This window comes from Monodelphis domestica, chromosome 2, assembly GCF_027887165.1.
Source record: "Monodelphis domestica isolate mMonDom1 chromosome 2, mMonDom1.pri, whole genome shotgun sequence".
Classification (NCBI taxonomy): Eukaryota; Metazoa; Chordata; class Mammalia; order Didelphimorphia; family Didelphidae; genus Monodelphis; species Monodelphis domestica.
In genome coordinates, this window is record NC_077228.1 from 13,576,773 (window position 1) to 13,595,812 (window position 19,040).

Consider the following 19,040-nt stretch of genomic DNA (forward strand, 5'->3'; position numbering starts at 1 on the left):
TTTGCCCCAACCCAGACTCAGAAGCCCTCAGAGCCAGAAGGGCCTCTGAGCTCCCTGAGTGACCTGGGATAACACCCATCTGTAGCACTAAAGCATATTAAAGCGAGCCTTGTTAGGACGACAGCAGACTCGTTTGTCATCGCCAGAAGGGGCTCTAAAAGTGAAAGAACTTGGCCTTCTTAACAGCGGTTTCGGCCGTTCGGAGAGGCACACAAGGAGCCAGGGACACCCGCGCCTGCCCGAGCCCCCAAGCCTCCGTGCCAGGTTCATCGGAGAGGAAGCATCCCGGGGCCTCCCTCCCCACAGCTGGGTCTCGGGCGGCAGAGGCCGTGGCCAGAGAGGCTGCTGGTGAATCTGTCACTGGACGTGTCTGGCTCCATGTTATTGTTCATCAGCAGCCTGTCCTGCACCCGAGGAAGGGAGGAAGGTAAGAATTTGAGGTTTGGGGAAGACTCTGAACTAAGGAAAGCCGCGTAAAGGGGGGCCACGGTACAGAAGGGCTTTGGCCACCCAGGCGCCGTCTGAGGGCCACACGCACGGCCGGGGCGGCCCTCTGCAGCGTGACGGCAAGCCTGGCCCCTTCTCGTGGGAGTCATGGTGGGCATGAGCCGGGGAAGGGACGGACGTTTTCAGACACGGCCTGGGTTTGCCTGCGTGAGGAAGCATGTGGAGGGCTCCCCGGGGATGACAGCCAGGGTGACAAAAGGGTGCATTATCTGTGTCCAGGGAGGGGACTGCCTCACAGTGATGCCAGGCTTCTCCTGGGAGCTGAGGCCCCTCGATCGGCCACCCCCGTCTCCAGGGATGCTCTGGGGCAACAAGGCCAGGAAGCCAGAAGGGAAAGGGGGGTGCAGGTGGGTGTGACTCAGGCTGACCCCCACCTCAGTGAAGGAGTCACAGGAGGAGCCACAGAAGGGGCACTGCCGGCGGGAGCAGACAGAATGCACCCCTCAGGCCCCTCGGCGGGGCTCCGAGCCGGGCCATGGAAGGGAAGGCTGGCCGGGCCCTGGAACGCACGGGCAGCCGAGCAGGTTTGGCCAAAGGGGCCGACAGAGGCGCCCCTGGTTCCGGGAGCTCCGGCCCTGCAGAAACAAGGCTTACCTAAATTTCTTTGTAAGAAACAATTCTCCCTTTTCGCCTCTCCCCACGAGCTTGGCTTCTTCGGTCACGTGCTTTTTGTCCTTCTTCAGACGACAGCCAGTGGTGAAAGGGATCAGACAATAGACTCCCGGGCCCAGCTCGCCGCTCCATCCGTAGATCTATGAGCGAGAAGAGGAGGGAACTGAACGCCTGAGGTCTGCTTCAAACCAGACGCCCCGTCACTTACTGCTTCGTAAAAGGCAGAAGTGGAACCAAGCCCGAATCTCCCAACCCACCCCCTCGTTTTACAGGTAAGAGAACTAGCCGGGGCCCAGGCCGGGGAAGCAGCTTGCCCGGGATCACCCAGGGATCCATTCTGGTAAAGCCACAACTCAGAACCAAGTCCAAAGTTCCCGACTTCGTCACTGCAATGATGCAGATTACAAGCTCCTCAGGAATGGCTATGGCCCCCATCCCAGTCAGCGCCTAGAGTCGACAGTGACAGGATGTTTAGGGATTCATCGAGTCTTCTCCTGCAGTATGTTGGATTTAACCCTCTGGCAAAGGGCCTCTCGGGATCTTCCGAGGCTGATCCCCAGACAACAGATGCAGGGCTCTTAAATGGCCCAGACTCTGCGGCGGCTTTCTTTCTTTCCTCTTTTTCGTTAATTTTATCTTTCCCCACTTACATGCGAAAAGTTTCCAACATTTTTCAAAGAATGATGAGTGTAGAATTCTTCCCTTCCCTCCCTCCACACCCCTCTTGAGATATAGCGTAAGTAATCTCAGAGATGTTATATGTGCCATCATGTAAACCATGCTGCCATAGTCATCCTTTTGTGGAAGGAAACTCAAATAGAAAAAAAATTAAGAAAGTGAAAAAGCTTTACTTTGGTTTGGACTCGGGCTCTATCAGCTCTTTTTCTCTGGAAGCAGGTGGCAGGTTTTATCATGAATCCATTGGGATCGTTTTGGATCATTGTATTGCTGAGAATAGCTAAGTCACTTCCAGTCGTTCGTTGTACCGTATTCCTGTCTCTGTGTTTAATGTTCTCCTGGTTCTGCTTATTTTATTCCGCTTCAGTGAGTCGTTGCAGGTTTTTCGGAGTGCCTCCTGCTTGTCATTTCTTACAGCACAACAGGATTTCCCCAACTGATGGATATCCCTTCACTTTCCAATTCATTGTCCCCACAACAAGAGCTGCTTTACATATTTTTGTTCGTATAAGTTCTTTTTTTTAAATCTCTTTGGGATGCATTAGCAATGGTATTGCCAGGTAAAAAGGTATATACAGTTTTATATTCTTTTGGGCATAGGTCCAAAGTGTTTTCCTGAATGATTCAATCAGTTCCCAACTCCCCCAGCAGTGCATTCATCTCTCAATATCCCCTCCACGTCCCCTCCATTTTCTTTTTTTGTCATAATTTTTGTCATTTTCCTTTTCTGTCTTACTAGCAAATCTGATAGGTGTGGAGTGATACCTCCAAGTTGTTCTAATGTCTATTTCTCTAGTTAATAGAGTACTTTTTTCGTGACTCTAGAAAGTTTTAATTACTTTGTAATTTTTAAAAGATGTACAGTCTAGGGGGCAGCTGGGTGGCTCAGTGGATTGAAAGCCAGGCCTAGAGATGGGAGGTCCTAGGTTCAAATCTGGCCTCAGACACTTCCCAGCTGGGTGACCCTGGGCAAGTCACTTGACCCCCATGGCCTAGCCCTTACCACTCTTCTGCCTTCGAGCCAATACACAGTATTGACTCCAAGACAGAAGGTGAGGGTTTAAAAAAAAAGATGTACATTTTTATATATTCAAATTATTTCTCTATGTTTTTGAGAAATAAGGCCTTTATTAAAGAGATTTTTAAGAAAATTTTTGCACCATTATGATTACTGTGTATTACTCTTTATCCTGTTTTCCTATTTAGTTTCTGATCTTCCCTCTCCCAATTTGCTCTCTTTTCTATGAGCTTCACTCTCCTTCTCTTTTTCCCTTCCTCTCCTACTTTTCCAAAGGGTAAGAAATCTTTCTATATCCTATTGATTGTGTATGTTCTTCCATCATTGAGCCAGTTCTGATGAAAGTAAGGTTCACATCCTCTTCTCCCCGCTCCCACATCTTCTCCCCCTACACTGTAAAAGCTCTTTCATGCCCCTTTCATGTGAGATAATTTACCCCATTCTATTTTTCCCTCCCAATGCATTCCTCTTTCTCATGCCTTGATTTTATTTTATTTTTTATTACCAGTCCATCATATTCAAGTCACATCCTGGCTCTCTGTACATATACTCCTTTTAACTGCCCTAATAATGACAAAGTTCTTGGGACTTACAAAAATCATCTACCTATTTTGGGGTGAACACAGTTTAACCTTATTGAATTTTTTTCTTATTTCTCTTTCTTGTTTACCTTTTGAAGATGCTTTTGAGTCTTATATTTGAGAGTCAAAATTTCCATTCAGCTCTGGTCTTTTCATCAGGAATGTTTGAAAGTCCTCTATTTCATTGAATACCTATTTTCCCCCCTGAAGGATTAAGCTCAGTTTTGCTGAGAAAGTGATTCTTGTTTCTAGATCCTTTGCCCTCTGGAATATCAGATTTCAGGCCTTCTAATCCTTTAATGTAGAAGCTGCTAAATCTTGTGTTATCCTGACTATGGCTCCATGAGAGTTGAATTGTTTCATTTTGGCTACTTGTAATATCTTCTCCTTGGCCTGGGAGTTTAGAAATTTGGCTAAAGTTTCCCTGGCAGTTATCTGTTTGAAATCACTTTCAGGAGGTGATGGTGGTTTCTTTGCATTTCTATTTTGCCTTGTGGTTCTAGAATATCAGGACAGTTTTCCTTGATAATTTCTTTTTTATTTTTTGTCATGCAAAATATATTTTCATATTGGTTATTGTTGTAAGAGTAAACTCATACATAACTGAAACCCAAAAATAAAACCAGAAATATACAGATGTGAAAGAAAATTCCAATTTTTTTCTCTGGAGGTGGATAGCTTCCCCTGTCCATAATAATTTCTTGAAAGATAATGTCTAAGTTCTTTTTTTTTAAATCATGGCTTTCAGGTAGTCCAATAGTTCTTCGGTTATCTCTCCTGGATTTATTTTCTAAGTCAGTTGTTTTCCTAATGATATTGTGATATTTTCTTCTATTTTTTTCAATCTTTTGACTTTGATTGTTTCTTGATATCTTGTGGAGTTAGCTTCCACTTGCCCAGCTCTGATTTTTAAGGCATGGCTTCCTTGAGTGAGCTTTTGGCTAATTTTATTTTGCAAAAGAGTTCTTTTTCTCAGTGAATTTTTGTACCTCTTTTTCCAAAAGGTCAATTCTGCTTTTTTCAAGAAGTTTTTCTCATCAGTGCATTTTTATATATATTTTTCCAATTGGCCAATTCTACTTTTTAAAGAGTTTTTCCTCTTCATTAGATTTTTGTGCCCCTTTTACCAGTTGGCCAGTTCTTCATTTTAAGATATTAATTTCTTCAGAATTTGGCAGGAAGGGCCCTTTACTAAGCTGTTGACTCTTTTTTCATGATTTTTCTGTATCACTCTCATTTCTTTTCCCAATTTTTCTTCTACCCTTCTTATTCAATTTAAAATCCCTTCTGAACTCCTCCATTAATTCTTTTGGGGCTCTAGAGCAATTCATATTTTTCTTTGAGGTTTTGGGTGTAGCAGTATTGACTTACTTGCCTTCTTCTGAGTTTGCATTTTGATCCTGTCTGTTACCAAAATAACTTTTGTTGTTGGCTGATTTTCCAGCCTTTTCCTTTTCTTTTAATTTTAAAAGAACGTCAAAGTTGGGCTCTGTACCTGCGGTGAAAGGCGCATTGCTCCAAGCTTTAGGTTTTTTTGTGCATCTGCCCTTAGAGCTGGCTCTGGGGATCTGCTTTTTGATCTTCCAAGGTGGTATGATATAAGGAGAGATGTGTTTAATATTCTCCCAGCTTGTGCTCTGGTCTATGAATATGAGCAGTCTTCTCCCTCTGGGAACTATGACAAGGGTCCCCTGCTCCCCTGTAGCTATAAGCTTTGGTGTGTTCTGGTGCTTCTTCTCACCCTGAGATCACATCCTGGACTGTGACCTGATTCTGTATATGGGCAATATGTCAAGAAGTCTTGTACCCAGAGCCAGCTAAGGGACCCCTGTAATCTCCCCAACCCCCACTGACTATCTGTAGCTAAGAGATCTGGAAGCCTTTACTACTGTTTCAGCTGCTCCCAAGGCCTGTTGCTGGTTAGGGCCTACCCTGGCATGCTACTTTGCACTCCACTTCCACTCTGGTGCACTAGCTCCCTCTTGCCAGCCTTCTGAGTTGTTTTGGGCTGAAAAATTTTTTCACCTCTTCTTTCTGTGGGTTATGTTACTCCAGAATTCATTTTGAGGCATTATACCATTGTTTTTTGGAGGGTAATTTGGTAGAGATCAAATGGGTCCATTTACCTTCTCCGCCATCTTGGCTCGGCTCTCCACCTGGCAGAGACTCTCTGCCAGAGCTAGCTATTGCTGGGACAGCTTCAAGACCCCAGGTCATCACCATGTGATGTAGGTGAAGTAGGAGGACAACTTTTCTGTGAAGGCCTCCACATTTGCTTCCTTTAAACATGGAACTTCAAGGATGGCATCACTGGAAGGGGTCTTCTCCTCATTTTGGAGACCCATTATATCTATCCCAGGTACAGCACCTCTCTGTCAGAATTGTGGTCAGGTCAAATGAGAGAATGCTCATAAAGTGCTTAGCACAGTGCCTGACACACAGTAGATGATTAATAAATGCTTGTTCTCCTTTCCCACATAACAGAGGAAAAGTTGAGAGGTTTAATCATGCTTGTGGTGCTAATCAAGTGAAGTAGAATGAGCTGTCCTTTCCATAGAGTGCTGATTCTTAAACAAAAAGCTCTATTTTTACTTCACGAATAATCCACATTATTCCTGGAAAAACAGTAAATGCCTTTCTCTTGAGCCTTCCGCTTCTTCTTGTGGTATGTGAAGGTGCTGCCGTAACCCCCAAAGTCCCTCTCCAATGCTCTGCCGAGTCTCTGAGCTGTTCTGTACCAAGTGAGAAGGGCTCCGAGTCACTCCAGCATGGGGATGCAATGTGGTGGCTGCCTATGGTGGAAAGCTGACCAGGAGGGGTTGAATTCTCTGACAACAGAGACCCACAAAGAGGTATCTGGTCCCCCTGGAAGAGGTCCTCCACTGTACACGATCCTATCCTACTACAAGATTTAGAGCTGTTGAGTATTTCAGAGTTTTAGCCTGACCCTCATGGTCTGTGTAGGCACAGAATCCACCTTATATCTTGTACCAAAGTCTCCAATCTGTGTATGGGCTTGATGGCCCCAGACATGGAATATATAACAGGGCACAAGGTGAGAAAGGGACTCTGTGGAGATGAGGCTAATTAGAAACAACAATGAGCAAAAGACAACTCTCTACAGAAGGAACAGACCCAAAGGGATGATGAACAACTATGCTGCTGGTGATACAAAGGTATCTTCCTTCTTGAAAAGAAGAGAAAAGCATAATTAACAGAAGCTCTGGAGCATTACATCCGAGATAATCCTGCCACAATGAGAGGGTGAAGGGTGGTCAGCTTCATGGAGAGTTGAAGAGTGAACCTCTCAGGATGATGGAGAGGCTGATCTGACTTGGGACAAATGGTATTTTTGGGAATAGCCTGGGACAACGTGGTACAGGAGACAGACTTCTGAAACTGGAGTCTGAGGTCCTGGTTTTGAATCTTGGCCGATGTGACACCTTGGGCAAGATGCTTACTTTCTTTGAGATGATCTTCTGCCTCTGCATCTATGATTTGATAATATTTCCTGAAGTAAAGGAGGACAATTCATTAGCCTTGATGAAAATATCCTTTATAAAAATTCACCTCTCCTTTTTCCTGATTCTATACTTACCAAACAACTTTCTGATTTTGTCATTTGACTTCCTGAGTGGGCCTACCCACCAGAAGGAAGGAGCTTCAGCAGATGGGACTGATTGATTGCCTGACCAGCGCCATCTTCCTTTGTCAATGATTAAGTCGGCGTGGTTTGTAAATTGTCTTCTGTTTGCTCTCTTAGTGTGACTTCATTGGTTAGATCGATTCCCACTGAAAATAGCCTTTTTTTTTTGAGCCTACAAAGGTCCTACCACAAAGGTGCTGACGTTCTCCTCTGGGTCTCCTTCCCTTGTGCCTGTACAGCAAAGTAAGAGTGAGGTTCCAGATCAGTTGTACAGCCAGTTTGGAAACCACCTCAACAAAGGATGCCTTGGCCTGAGGGAGGGAAGCTTATTCCTGGGAACTGCTTCCAGCAAGCCCTTGGCTCTCTGGGCATCTCTATGGAGCTGAAGGGTTCTTGGGGGGCCCAGCGTCCCCTGGGCCAGCAGTTGGTATCAGTACCTGCACTCTGTGGCAGTACGCAGGAGCTAAGCTGAGCCCCATCTGTCTTCTGCCCATACTAAGTGTTTCATAAATATGATCTCCTATCAACAACGCTGGGAGGTCAATGATGTTATCATCCCTATTTTGCAGCAGAGGCAACTGAAGCACAAAGTTGGGTCATTTGTCCAGGGCCACACAAGCAAGGCAGGGCCTGGGGCCAAACTTGAACTTGGGTCTTCTTGATTTTAGGCCTCTCACTCTGCCCTCCACCTACCAAAGCCCAGAGAATCTCCATTGGCAGCGTTGGGATTTCTTCCAGTTTGGAAAGATAAACAGTCTGTTCTCAGACCTAAAATAAAGTAAGCTTGACCCTTGAGTTGGGCCCTGGCCAGTCTCACTCATGGAAGCTCTGAGTAACCTCAGCCTCATTTTAGCGGGGATCCTGGATTCGAATGTGGCTCAACAAGGAATTCCAAATTCCCAGGCTCCTTCAGACCAACAAAGGTTGGCCAGGTCTAAGCAGACTTGAGTTTATGGGCAACTGAGAGTGGGAGAAAAGACCTGTGAGCTGCCTCCCTGTCTCGTGGTCTCTATCTTCTCACGGTCTCTCCTCTGTACCCGACCCTCAATGCCATTGTAGAAAGCAACAAGGAAAAAAAAATCAAGTTTCGGAGTTACTAAACTCTCTTCAAAGAAAGTCATTCTGAAACTAAAACTCAAAAAAGCCACCTTTGTAAATATGACAAATGATAGCTCCTTCACACAAACAGCAATGTGGACAATAAAAGGGCAAGCAGAATCTCATTCAAACTTTATTACAGGCTTTCTGATAGACTAACATTTTACAGAGAAGCAATCTCATATGAAAGTCATTTTACCCAAAACAAAATGGAAAAAGCTATTGTTTTGGACGATGCTTTATCTGGAACTTAACTTGGTAGTCAGCTCTGAAGAAGAGTTTGGCCAAAACATTAACTTCCGTCATTTGCTATTTTCCTGTCTAGGACTACACTTGTCTGTGAGGAGGCCTACAATAAAGACTTTTATATAACATTACATCAGGGAAATATTTGCCTGTCGTTGGGCCTATATAAAGATTAAATATGATATTGCAGTAAGTCCTTGAATAGTATTATTTCTGGTATGTAGCAGATGTATTTTGTGGCTCTCATAAAATAAATGGCCACATTTATGTATCTGCCTCACATAGCTGGCCTCTGAGTAAATATATAATTAGAAAAAATCAGGACAATTCCACGAGCAAAACAGAGGTGTTTAAAAACCTGTTTTGTCCGATCAATATCGTTTTGAACCCTGCAAATAGAAATCAAGCCTCAAGAAAATGAATGCAGTATTTTTCTCTTTTTTAGTCAGACAATTGAGAAAAACAGCTGAACTAACTTTTCCAAAGCCTTAGATGCTGTTCATTTACAAAACATTCCCTTCATCAATCATTTTTCCTGGGAGCCCTGAATGTTGTCCACGTGAGAATATTCTAGCACTGCTGCTGTACTAAGGAAGCTTCATACTGATTAAAATTTTATAACACAATCTAATATACCAATATTAGATTAGGTCCCAACGAGACCTAAAGGGAAAAGGTGAAGAAAGAAAGAAAGATAGAGAGAAAGAGAGAGAGAGAGAGAGAGAGAAAGAAAGAGAGAGAGAAAGAAAGAGAGAGAGAGAAGGAAGGAAGGAAGGAAGGAAGGAAGGAAGGAAGGAAGGAAGGAAGGAAGGAAGGAAGGAAGGAAGGAAGGAAGGAAGGAAGGGAGGGAGGGAGGGAGGGAGGGAGGGAGGGAGGGAGGGAGGGAGGGAGGGAGGGAGGGAGGGAGGGAGGGAGGGAGGGAAGGAAGGAAGGAAGGAAGGAAGGAAGGAAGGAAGGAAGGAAGGAAGGAAGGAAGGAAGGAAGGAAGGAAGGAAGGAAGGAAGGAAGGAAGGAAGGAAGGAAGGAAGGAAGGAAGGAAGGAAGGAAGGAAGGAAGGAAGGAAGGAAGGAAGGAAGGAAGGAAGGAAGGAAGGAAGGAAGAAAGAAAGAAAGAAAGAAAGAAAGAAAGAAAGAAAGAAAGAAAGAAAGAAAGAAAGAAAGAAAGAAAGAAAGAAAGAAAGAAAGAAAGAAAGAAAGAAAGAAAGAAAGAAAGAAGCCTTCTGGTATTTGGGCTGTTCCACTGGGAATTTTCACTTTTATTCAATAAGAATTCATTCAATGCCTTGATATGCCTGGTATCATGCTATACCCTGAGCCCTGCCAGAACCTGTCCCTGAAGACGTGGCTCCTAGAGTTCTGCCGAGCTCAAGAATCAACCCCAGGAAAGTCTGAAGCAGCCTCAGTTTGCCCCAAGGACCTGCTCTGCCTCTGGGCTTGGGCCCCTTGTGCTCTGCTTCTTTCTTTCTTCTCTTTGTCCTTTCTTCCACTGTTGCGCTCCACACTTCATCTCACTGTCTCGGACACAGTCATTACTGCTGTTCCCAACCAAAACCTCATTCTGTATTTATTTCTCTCTGTGTGCCCGTGCTGTTCCCCCTTGAAGCTCCCTGTGTGCTTTGTCTTTCTCTCTCTGTCCGAGCACTTGGCACAGTCCCCTGGACGGTGGAGAACGTTCCTGTCTGCTGAATGGAATCTGAATCTTGGAGCTTGGCTTCAGAAACCCTGGACTCTGGACCTTCACTTTCAGAGTTGGGGAAACTGAGGCACAAGACGATTCAGGGTTGGTTGAGAGGCCCATTCAGGCACTCATCCCAGCCTCCTGGTCATCGGTCCATCCCTCATCCTTCTACAAGCTTCTCCATGAGCCTTGGGAGAAGGCTGGCCCCCCTGAAGCACGTTCCCGGGCTCTGGGCGTACTTGAAGCCAGAAAGAAACCGGAAAGGAGGGAAAGGTCTAAAGAAGTGAACGCTGCCACCTGTCCACGGACGGCACTTACAAACTACCAGAGAAATGGAAAGAAAAAGGGTACTTCTCTGTTCCGCAGTTCGGGAAAGCACACGAGCTGCAGGTTCGGTTGACCTTCACTTTCCCTGAGAAGATAGAAAGCCGTATCCACCGTCAGCCAATGGGATAGCAGTCCTGCAAGCAAACAGAGACCCTTCAGTCCTCCTGGGGGGCTGGACTTAGGAGGCTCACTTGAGTGGCCACCCCCCCCCCATGGCCTATCCCACCCCCCATTTCAAAGGGCACCATAAACCAGTGGGTAGAAATTCTGTCCGACTTACCTTCACCAGCCCCAGAGCAGGCTGAATTGTTTCTATAAACCCCGACCTCCCATCTTAGAAGCAGGGCGGAGGAGCGGTAAGGGCTAGGCAATGGGGGCTACGTGACTGGCCCAGGGTCACCCAGCCTCAGTGAGGCTGGCTCTCACGCCACGAGGGCCTCAGAACAGTAGCCTCCTTTCGCAGTGGAGGTCTACCCCTTGAGCGGAGCCCTCAGTGGCCACAGGCAGCCCTGGGAGGCCAGGGGGGGATTCGAATGAGTGTCCTTTAACAGACGAGGAAACTGAGGCAGGCAGAGCGAGTCAGGGTGGGTCACACAGCTTCCCCACGTCTGGGGGTGTTTGGGACTCGGGTCTTCAGGATTCTGGGTCTCGTCCTCTATCTGCTACCATTCTAGCTAGCTGCCATCTTTAATCCTTGCTCAAAATGCCTGAAGAAATATAGGATCCATATTTACCTCAGTTTCCTTATCTGTAAAACAGGGTTGCTGAGAGGATCTGATGAGATCATCAAAGTACCAAGGGCTTAGCTGCGGGGCCTGGCCCACGATGGGCTTTTTAGACCGAGTTCTCCATGGAAGGAGATGCCCGGGAGCCCTCCCCAGCCCTCCTCCTGGCCCTTTTGGCTGCGGTCTCCCTCCCCAGAGATCTGCGAGCGCAGAGGCCACATCTGGCTTTCTTCTTCTTCTTTGTAGCCACAGCCCTTCGCACAGAGCCAGGCCCGGAGTAGGCTTTTATTAATGCTTAATGAATTATCGAATACAGATGCTGGTTCTCTACTTGTCTTATTATTCTCATTTATTGTGCTTAAACAAGCTCAGAAGCTGCGACTGAAAGGTTTCCAGAAGGGGTTTCCTCGAGGTGGGAGGGAGGGGGCACGTGGGGAGCCCTTTCACGGAAGGACCCCGAACTGTAAGTGGCCACAGGGGCCTGGCATGGGCTTTGCGTGGTGAAATCGGGCCGTGGCCTGAGAGTGACCCTGGCTAGCATGTCCACTTTAGGTCTTGGTCACGCGGCCGGGAGGAGACCGGAGCCCCGCCCTGGCCATGTGCCGGCTGTGGGCCAGTCAGGCGGCTGCTCGGGGCCTCTGGGCGATGCTGGAGACCGGAAGTTCCGTAGGTTAGGGTGAGCGGGAACCGGCCGCTTTAGAGTGTCGGAGAGACTTCTCGATGTGCACAAAGTCAAAGCCCACCAAACGTGTGCGCGTGAAATCACTCTAACACACGCACGCGCACCCCCACATACATGCACACCCCCCACACGCACATGCACGCACACACATGCACACACACACCCTTCTCTGCAGTGCTGCTGGACAAGGGAGGGGGCAGGGGGGGGCCCTGCGTGTGCGTGTGTGAGAGGACTGGGGAGGAGCCCACGATCACAGTCACGCCAACGGAGGGGTAACCACAGAGAGCTCTTCCCGACTGCTCTGCTGAAGGCTGTAACGGCTTACTGCGTTCGTCCATTAGACTGGATCGCACGCACCGCCTTCCCCAGGGGCCGCAGTCTCAGCCGGCTGGCCGTGGGAGGTCCCTGCAAACTAGGGAGGACCGAGTGCCCTGGGGCTCCCCCTGGGGAAGGGGGAGGGGGAGGGGGAGAATCGCCACCAGAACACCTGCAGAGGCACGAAGGGGGCATGGCGGTTAGCAAAGTCCTTCCGGGGTCGTCGGGAGGAAGGAACAAGCAGGCGGGTCACTTCCTTTCTGAAATCTGCACGGGCAGACGCTCTCGGGTTCGGGCACAGAGAGGAGGCCCGTTCGCAGGCGGAAATGACTAGCAAGAGGACATTCGTCAATCTGACCCCAGAGGCTGGCAGTCAAAAACACGGCCGTGTCCTTGTTCTGGGGCCGCCTGGGCTCGGAGAAAACATGTGCCCACACCTGTCTTCCCAGAGGCACCGGAGTGGAGGGAACGGTAGGCTTTTCAACGCTTCATGAGACCTCTTCTCAAGTTTATTCAAATGAAAACAATGAGAGGGCAGCTGGGTGGCTCCACGGATAGAGAGCCGGGCCTGGAGCTGCGAGACCCTGGGCAAAGGCACTGAACCCCCATTGCCCAGGCCTTACTGTTTTCTGCGACTCTAGGGCAGGCTTTCAGGGAAGGGCTTCTTAAAAACCGAAGGCCAGAAAACACAAAATCTAAAACGTAGTGCCTCAATACTGACTTTCTGTCCTGTGCTAACAAAGAGGCAGCCGATGTTTCTGAGCTTTTCAAGACTTGCATTTTTTAAAAGATGTCTAAGGTAATTATGCTATCCGTTCCAAGGCTCTCCTCCAGTCTTATGGCTATGGGGGTTGATTTCTCCATGAAATGGGGACATGAAATACACAGACAAACACTTGCAATGACAGCATCTGTTCACCAACCTTCTAAAAGAAAAGATGGAAACTATAAACTTGCCTTCCTCTTGACTCAGGTTCAATGGTTTAATAGTAAGAAAAACCATGGACCTCTGGGTTAGGTGGATCTTGTATTGATGACTAACAATTTCACCATTTTCTTCTAAGAAGAAACAGCCTTTTGTCTGTGCACACTGCCACTCCTGAAAACAGAAAGAAGAAGTGACGTGTGAGCCGGCCCCCGGAGGACTGGTAGAGCTTGGAGGGCCGGCAGGGTCGGGGAATCGCAAAGGGGCATCATTAACCTTGAATGGAGGAGACACGGACGACTGGGAGATTAAGCCAAAAGAGCGGTCTCCCCAGCACCCAGGCCTCAGACTGAGGAGGACTAGAACCCCAAGCTCAAGTCAGTGGGGTGGGACGAGGCTGGGAGGAGCAATGGACGCCAGGCTTGGGGCTTGGCAGGGTAGGTTCCCATAAGTCAGAGCAGGTTTTCAAAGGGAAAGAAAGCAGGGAAGCAAAGGGAGGCAGATAAGGCTGGTGCAGGCTGGATGAGAAAAGGAAGAGAAAGGAAGAGGCTGGGCCTGAGGCAGCGCGAAGGGACCAGAGAGGCGATGTGAGAGACAGACTTAATTACTGATTGGCTACCAGAAAAGGAATGGTGAAAATGATCCGGAGTCTTCAAATCTGCGTACTGAGAATTCTGTGCCCCTGATATGAATTCTTCAGAAGGGGTCTCTGCCCTGAAGAGGCTCTTGGACGGGTGTTCCAGAGTAACGTGGGATTGTGCAGTGAGCAGAAACGAACAGACAAACGCCTTTGACTCGGCACACTTCCAAGTCTGACCAAGTTGGGGCGGCACAGTTTTACCCAACTAGCAGATGGTCTCAAAGACTGGAAGAGTAATAGGGCTTTGCAGCTGCCTTTATAAAGGCCATTTGGGGCAAAAAGGCTCTGTGGGGTTAAGTAACTAAATGATAAGCAGAGGTTTTTATGGTCTTCTAATATCTGCTAAGAAAGCCAGATAACCACAAAAACATTTAACCCAGAATGGTCATTTACTCTGATTTGGACAAAGAAAGGTAAGACCTCAGATAATTGAGGTTAAATTTACTTTCAAATTATTATGGGCAAATTTTTCTAGCTTATGCTTACACATAAATTCTTCATTAGAAAATTAAAAATAGACATGTACAAAATCATGTAGCATTTTACCTTGTCTGAAAAGAACTGAATGAAAAAATGAGCAAATGAAGGTCTTGTTATCAGTAACAAACTATTAGTTTTTTAATAATTTATACTCTTTCACAAAAGGAAGGAAAAATTTAGTTTTAAATACTTAGAAATGGAGGGCAGCTGGGTAGCTCAGTGGATAGAGAGCCAGGCCTAGAGATGGGAGGTCCTAGATTCAAATCTCAGACACTTCCCAGCTGTGTGACCCTGGGCAAGTCACCTGACCCCCATTGCCTAGCCCTTACCACTCCTCTTCTGCCTTGGAGCCAATACACAGTATTGACTCCAAGACAGAAGGTAAGGTCTTAAAATAAATAAATAAATAAATACTTAGAAATGAAATAATAGAAATAATTCATAGGGGCAACTTCATTTAAGTTCTTGGTATCATAGTTCCAGAACTCTAAAGGATCTCAGCATCCAACCTTCTCATGTCCGAGAGGCCTAGGGAGAGGCACTGATTTGCCAAAGTGCTGAGTTTGAAACTGGCCCTTCTTTGCATTGCTCCCCTAGTACCCACAACAACTGTCACTATACAAGATGTGACCACAAATAATGAGGACCTTTTTCCATCTACCACAGAAAGAAATAAGTCTCATTATTTCATTGTCAGATCTTGCAAGGAAGGAAGTCCTTATCTTTCAGTTTCCTCCAAGAGAACTCAAAACACTTTTAGAGCTATCATTTTAGCAATTTTGCAAAACCCCTAGAAGGCAGGGAGAAACATAATGTCAATCACTTTAATAAATTAAAAAACAAACATAAACACTGGTTGAGTGGGTTCTAGGTTTTCAAAGGAGGTGAGAGAAGAATTAGGATTGGATTCCAAGCCTTAAGACTCCCAGAAAAGTACTATTTCCACTTGATCATTCTTCCCCTCCCCATTTTTAATATTTAATTTCCCTCAATTACTTTTTTTAGCATTCATTTAAAAGAATTACTTTGAGATCCAAATTCTCTCCCTCTTTCCTATCCTTCCTCCCATCCCTGTCCCTTTCCTGAGATCTCATAAAGATTTCACATAAATCATGTAAAATATTTTTTCATTTCAGTCATTTTGTGGAAGAGATCTCAAATGGATAAAAAGGAAGGAAGAAAGTGAAATAGAGTATGTTTCCGTCTGTATTCACTTCATCAGTTCTTTCTTGGAGGGCAAATGGCATTTTTCACCACAAGTCTCTGGGATTGGCCAAGATCTCTGGATTGCTGAGAATAACTAGGACATTCATAGTTGTTCATCAAAAATTATTGCTATCACTATATATGATGATGTTTTTCACTTCATTTGCTTTGAATCAGTTCATGTAAGTCTTTCCATCCCTTTCTGAAATCAGCTTGTCATTTCTTTTTCTTTTTTTGTATTTATAAATTGTCTTCTGTGTTTTCATTTTCCAGTTCATTGTCCAGAAGTAACATTCACAATTTATTTTTTTTAAAACCCTTACCTTCCATCTTGGAGTCAATACTGTGTATTGGCTCCAAGGCAGAAGAGTGGTCAGGGCTAGGCCATGGGGGTGAAGTGACTTAACCAGGGTCACACAGCTGGGAAGTGTCTGAGGCCAGATTTGAACCCAGGACCTTCCGTCTCTAGACCTGACTCAATCTACTGAGCCACCCAGCTGCCCCCACACAATTTATTCTTCCAGTATTAAATCTGTAGCTGTGTATACTATTCTGTTGGTTTTACTCATTCTGCTATTCAGTACCCCCTGTAGTTCTTTCCCCGTTTTTAAAAAAATTAGCTTGCTCATCATTTCTTATCTCTACCTTGAGATTTCAACCAAGAAGTTATAGGAGGAAAGGATGGAGAATGTCACAAAAACCTAGAAAGAGGAAAGGGTGACCAACAGAGTCAGATGTAGCAAATAAGTTGAGAAGGCTGAGGAATAAGAAAAGTCTGTCAGATTTGGTGATTACTGACTGTTGGTAACTTTGGAGAGGGCAGGAGAGAGAGAGACAGAGACAGAGGGAGAGACAGGGAGAGAAAGACAGAGACAGACACAGAGAAACAGAGAGAGAGGATGAAAGAGACAGAGGGAGACAGAGAGACAGAGAAGCAGAGGAAGAGAGAGAGACAGAGGGGGAGAGAGAGAGAGAGAGAGAGAGAGAGAGAGAGAGAGAGAGAGAGAGAGAGAGAGAGAGAGAGGGAGAGAGAGGAAGTTGAAGATTGGAGTGGGGGAGATGACTGAGAAGGCAATCTGCTAGAGAATATAGGGAAGGCTGGGATGGAGGGCACCTGAAGGGAGGCTGGCTTTAGTGAAGAGAAGGAACATCTCATTGTCATACTGGGGGGAAAGGAAGAAAGCATTAGGAATGAGACAGGGAGTTCTAAGATGAAGAGATTGGGAGAAAAGGGAGCTGATGTTGAAAGGCCTCAATTTTCTCAAGAAGGTAAGAAACAAGGGCCTTAGAGAAAGGTGAGGGGTTGGGGGATGTGGGAGGAAGGTGGGACAGGAGGTCTGAGGAGGGAAGAGAATGTTTGGAATGGTTTCTGTAGAACAGACAGGGAATCAATAGGGAGGAATAAAAGGATTGCCTTGCTACAGGGGGTCTTGCTAAGGTTGAATAACATGGCTTATCAAGTACCTAATCAGCATGGTTGTGAGACCTCTTCCAGCTCCATTCAGCCTCCTATGAGGAAGAGGGAGATGGTGGGAGTCAATCAGGACTGAGATGAGCTAAAGTATGACTGGTGAAAAGGACAAGGGGGCTAGATTCAAAAGCAGAGGCCAGAGTCGAGTTGAAATGGCTAACCAAAGGCCTGAGATTAAAGAATGGGAGGGGGAAGAGAAGTCAGAGGAGCCATGATGGCCCAGCAAAGGGCTCTATGGAATGAAAGCTTGGATGAGAGGCAAGAAGAAATTTAGGAAGGGGAGGCAGAGAGAGAAAGAGAGAGGAAAGAAATGGGCACATCAAGGAATGTCAGTTTCAAATAAGGAAAGAGGAACACTTGCGGGCAATGGAGAAATGAGACGACTCCTAATGGATGAAACCCTTTAGGCTCCTGATAAAGACAGTTACTGGTTTCTTCCACTCCCTGTTCCTCCCTAAAGTGCCTTCTACAAAGCCATTTCAAGACATAAGCAAGTGATCATGAGAGCAATGCTAGTATTTTTCCAGGAAGCTCTCCTTTGGAGGCTGTTGAAAACTTGGCTACAGTTTCTAGGTCAGAGAGAAGAGCTAGGAAGCTGCTGCAGGCCCTTGGATCCTGAATGTTATTCCAAAAACATTTCCTAGATAAATCTTCCTGAATTAATTTCAGGTCATTTATAATGTGATACTAAGCAATTCTCAGCAAGTACATAAAGCTGACACATCAAAAAGAAGAATAAGATGATTTCTTAAAATCTATTTCAATTCTTAAATCTAAATCCTATTTTAATCCACATTCAAAATTTTTCTTTTCTAAAAAATCATAAAAAAATACTTAGAAGCCTTCCTTCCTTCCTTCTTTCCTTCCTTCCTTCCTTCCTTCCTTCCTTCCTTTCTTTCTTTCTTTCTTTCTTTCTTTCTTTCTTTCTTTCTTTCTTTCTTTCTTTCTTTCTTTCTTTCTTTCTTTCTTTCTTTCTTTCTTTCTTTCTTTCTTTCTTTCTTTCTTTCAACTTCACCTTCCATCTTGGAGTCAATACTGTGTATTGGCTCCAAGGCAGAAGAGTGGTCAGGGCTAGGCAATGGGGGTGAAGTGACTTGCCCAGGGTCACACAGCTGGGAAATGTCTGAGATTCGAACCTAGGACCTCCCGTCTCTAGGCCTGGCTCTCAATCCACTGAGTTACCCACCCGCCCCCTCAGAAGCCTTTCTTAAGAAACTACATATTGAGTGGCCGGGTGGCTCAGTGGATTCAGAGCTAGGCCTAGAGAGGGGAGGTCCTGGGTTGAAATCTGGCCTCAGACACTTCCCAGCTATGTGACCCTAGGCAAGTCATTTGACCAACTTACCACTTTTCTGCCTTGGAACCAATATACGGTAGAGATTCCAAGATGGAAGGTGAGGGTTTTTTTAAAAAAAAAGAAACTACATAACATTTAAATTATAACTCCTTGTATTACTCATAGTTTTGAGTTAAGAGGATCTAATCAAGTTCTTCAAAGAATTTCTCAACTAGTTGATCTACAGTCATTAATATGTTCGTGGTGGTCTTTTGGCAAATATTTATAATAATGCAATATTTGAGGACTAAATATCCTGTGAAAGAATGTTTCTTGTTACCTTTCAATGTAGGATGACACCTCCTCCATCAGCGACTTTCTTTGCCTTGCAGAGAGTACCTTTAAGTCATCCTTCCACTTAGCTACAAGTTTCTTCTTCTGGTTTCATTTGTAAAAAAAGCATATCATTGCTACTCATCTCCAGATAGAGGTGATGGATTCAGGGCGCAGGGTGAGATCAACATTTGTACTTATATCTATTATGGATCCCGCTATTGTGGGAATTTCTTTTGCTTAATTATATATGCTTGTAACCGGTATTTGTTTGATTATTTCTTTTGCTTTCTTAATGAGGGGGAGGTGAGAAGGAAAGAGTTCAGAGCTGACAATAAAACTGAATTCAAAAACAAAGGGAAAAAATGTCAAGAATGATATGATTTCACCGCTTCACTAACAGAAGAATGAGGGGAAAGTTTGAGATAACTGCAATATAATTGAAGTAATTAACCAGTATCTGACAATAAAAAATGGGAAAGGGGCAAAAGAAATCACATCACCCTGGCCTGTGGCCATTTCATCTACCAGTTTAACCACCATAAATTCAGCGCCATAACAAGGAGCCCAGAAAACACCTGGCTTAACAAGCATCTT

The 19,040-nt window shown here is 45.6% G+C and overlaps 1 protein-coding gene and 1 long non-coding RNA gene across 8 annotated transcripts in view; one reads left to right on the top strand and one right to left on the bottom strand.

Moving 5' to 3' along the window:
• The window catches only part of EFCAB7 (EF-hand calcium binding domain 7), a 67,113-nt gene that overhangs the window by 19,160 nt on the left and 28,913 nt on the right, over positions 1–19,040 (bottom strand). For all 6 annotated transcript variants that reach the window (XM_056815026.1, XM_007480472.3, XM_056815027.1 and 3 more), the window contains 3 exons: positions 13,070–13,211; positions 10,415–10,524; positions 1,102–1,259 (listed from right to left, as the gene is read on the bottom strand). In XM_056815026.1, coding sequence (XP_056671004.1) covers positions 1,102–1,259; positions 10,415–10,524; positions 13,070–13,211 — 410 coding nt within the window. The remainder of the gene's footprint in view (positions 1–1,101; positions 1,260–10,414; positions 10,525–13,069; positions 13,212–19,040) is intronic.
• LOC103098231 (uncharacterized) lies at positions 1,258–18,809 on the top strand. Of its 2 annotated transcripts, XR_461087.3 has the most exons (3): positions 1,258–1,391; positions 11,150–14,090; positions 15,294–18,809. It is a non-coding gene; the product is annotated as an uncharacterized LOC103098231 (long non-coding RNA). The 2 variants fall into 2 exon arrangements; XR_008916019.1 differs by having other exon boundaries at positions 11,150–18,809.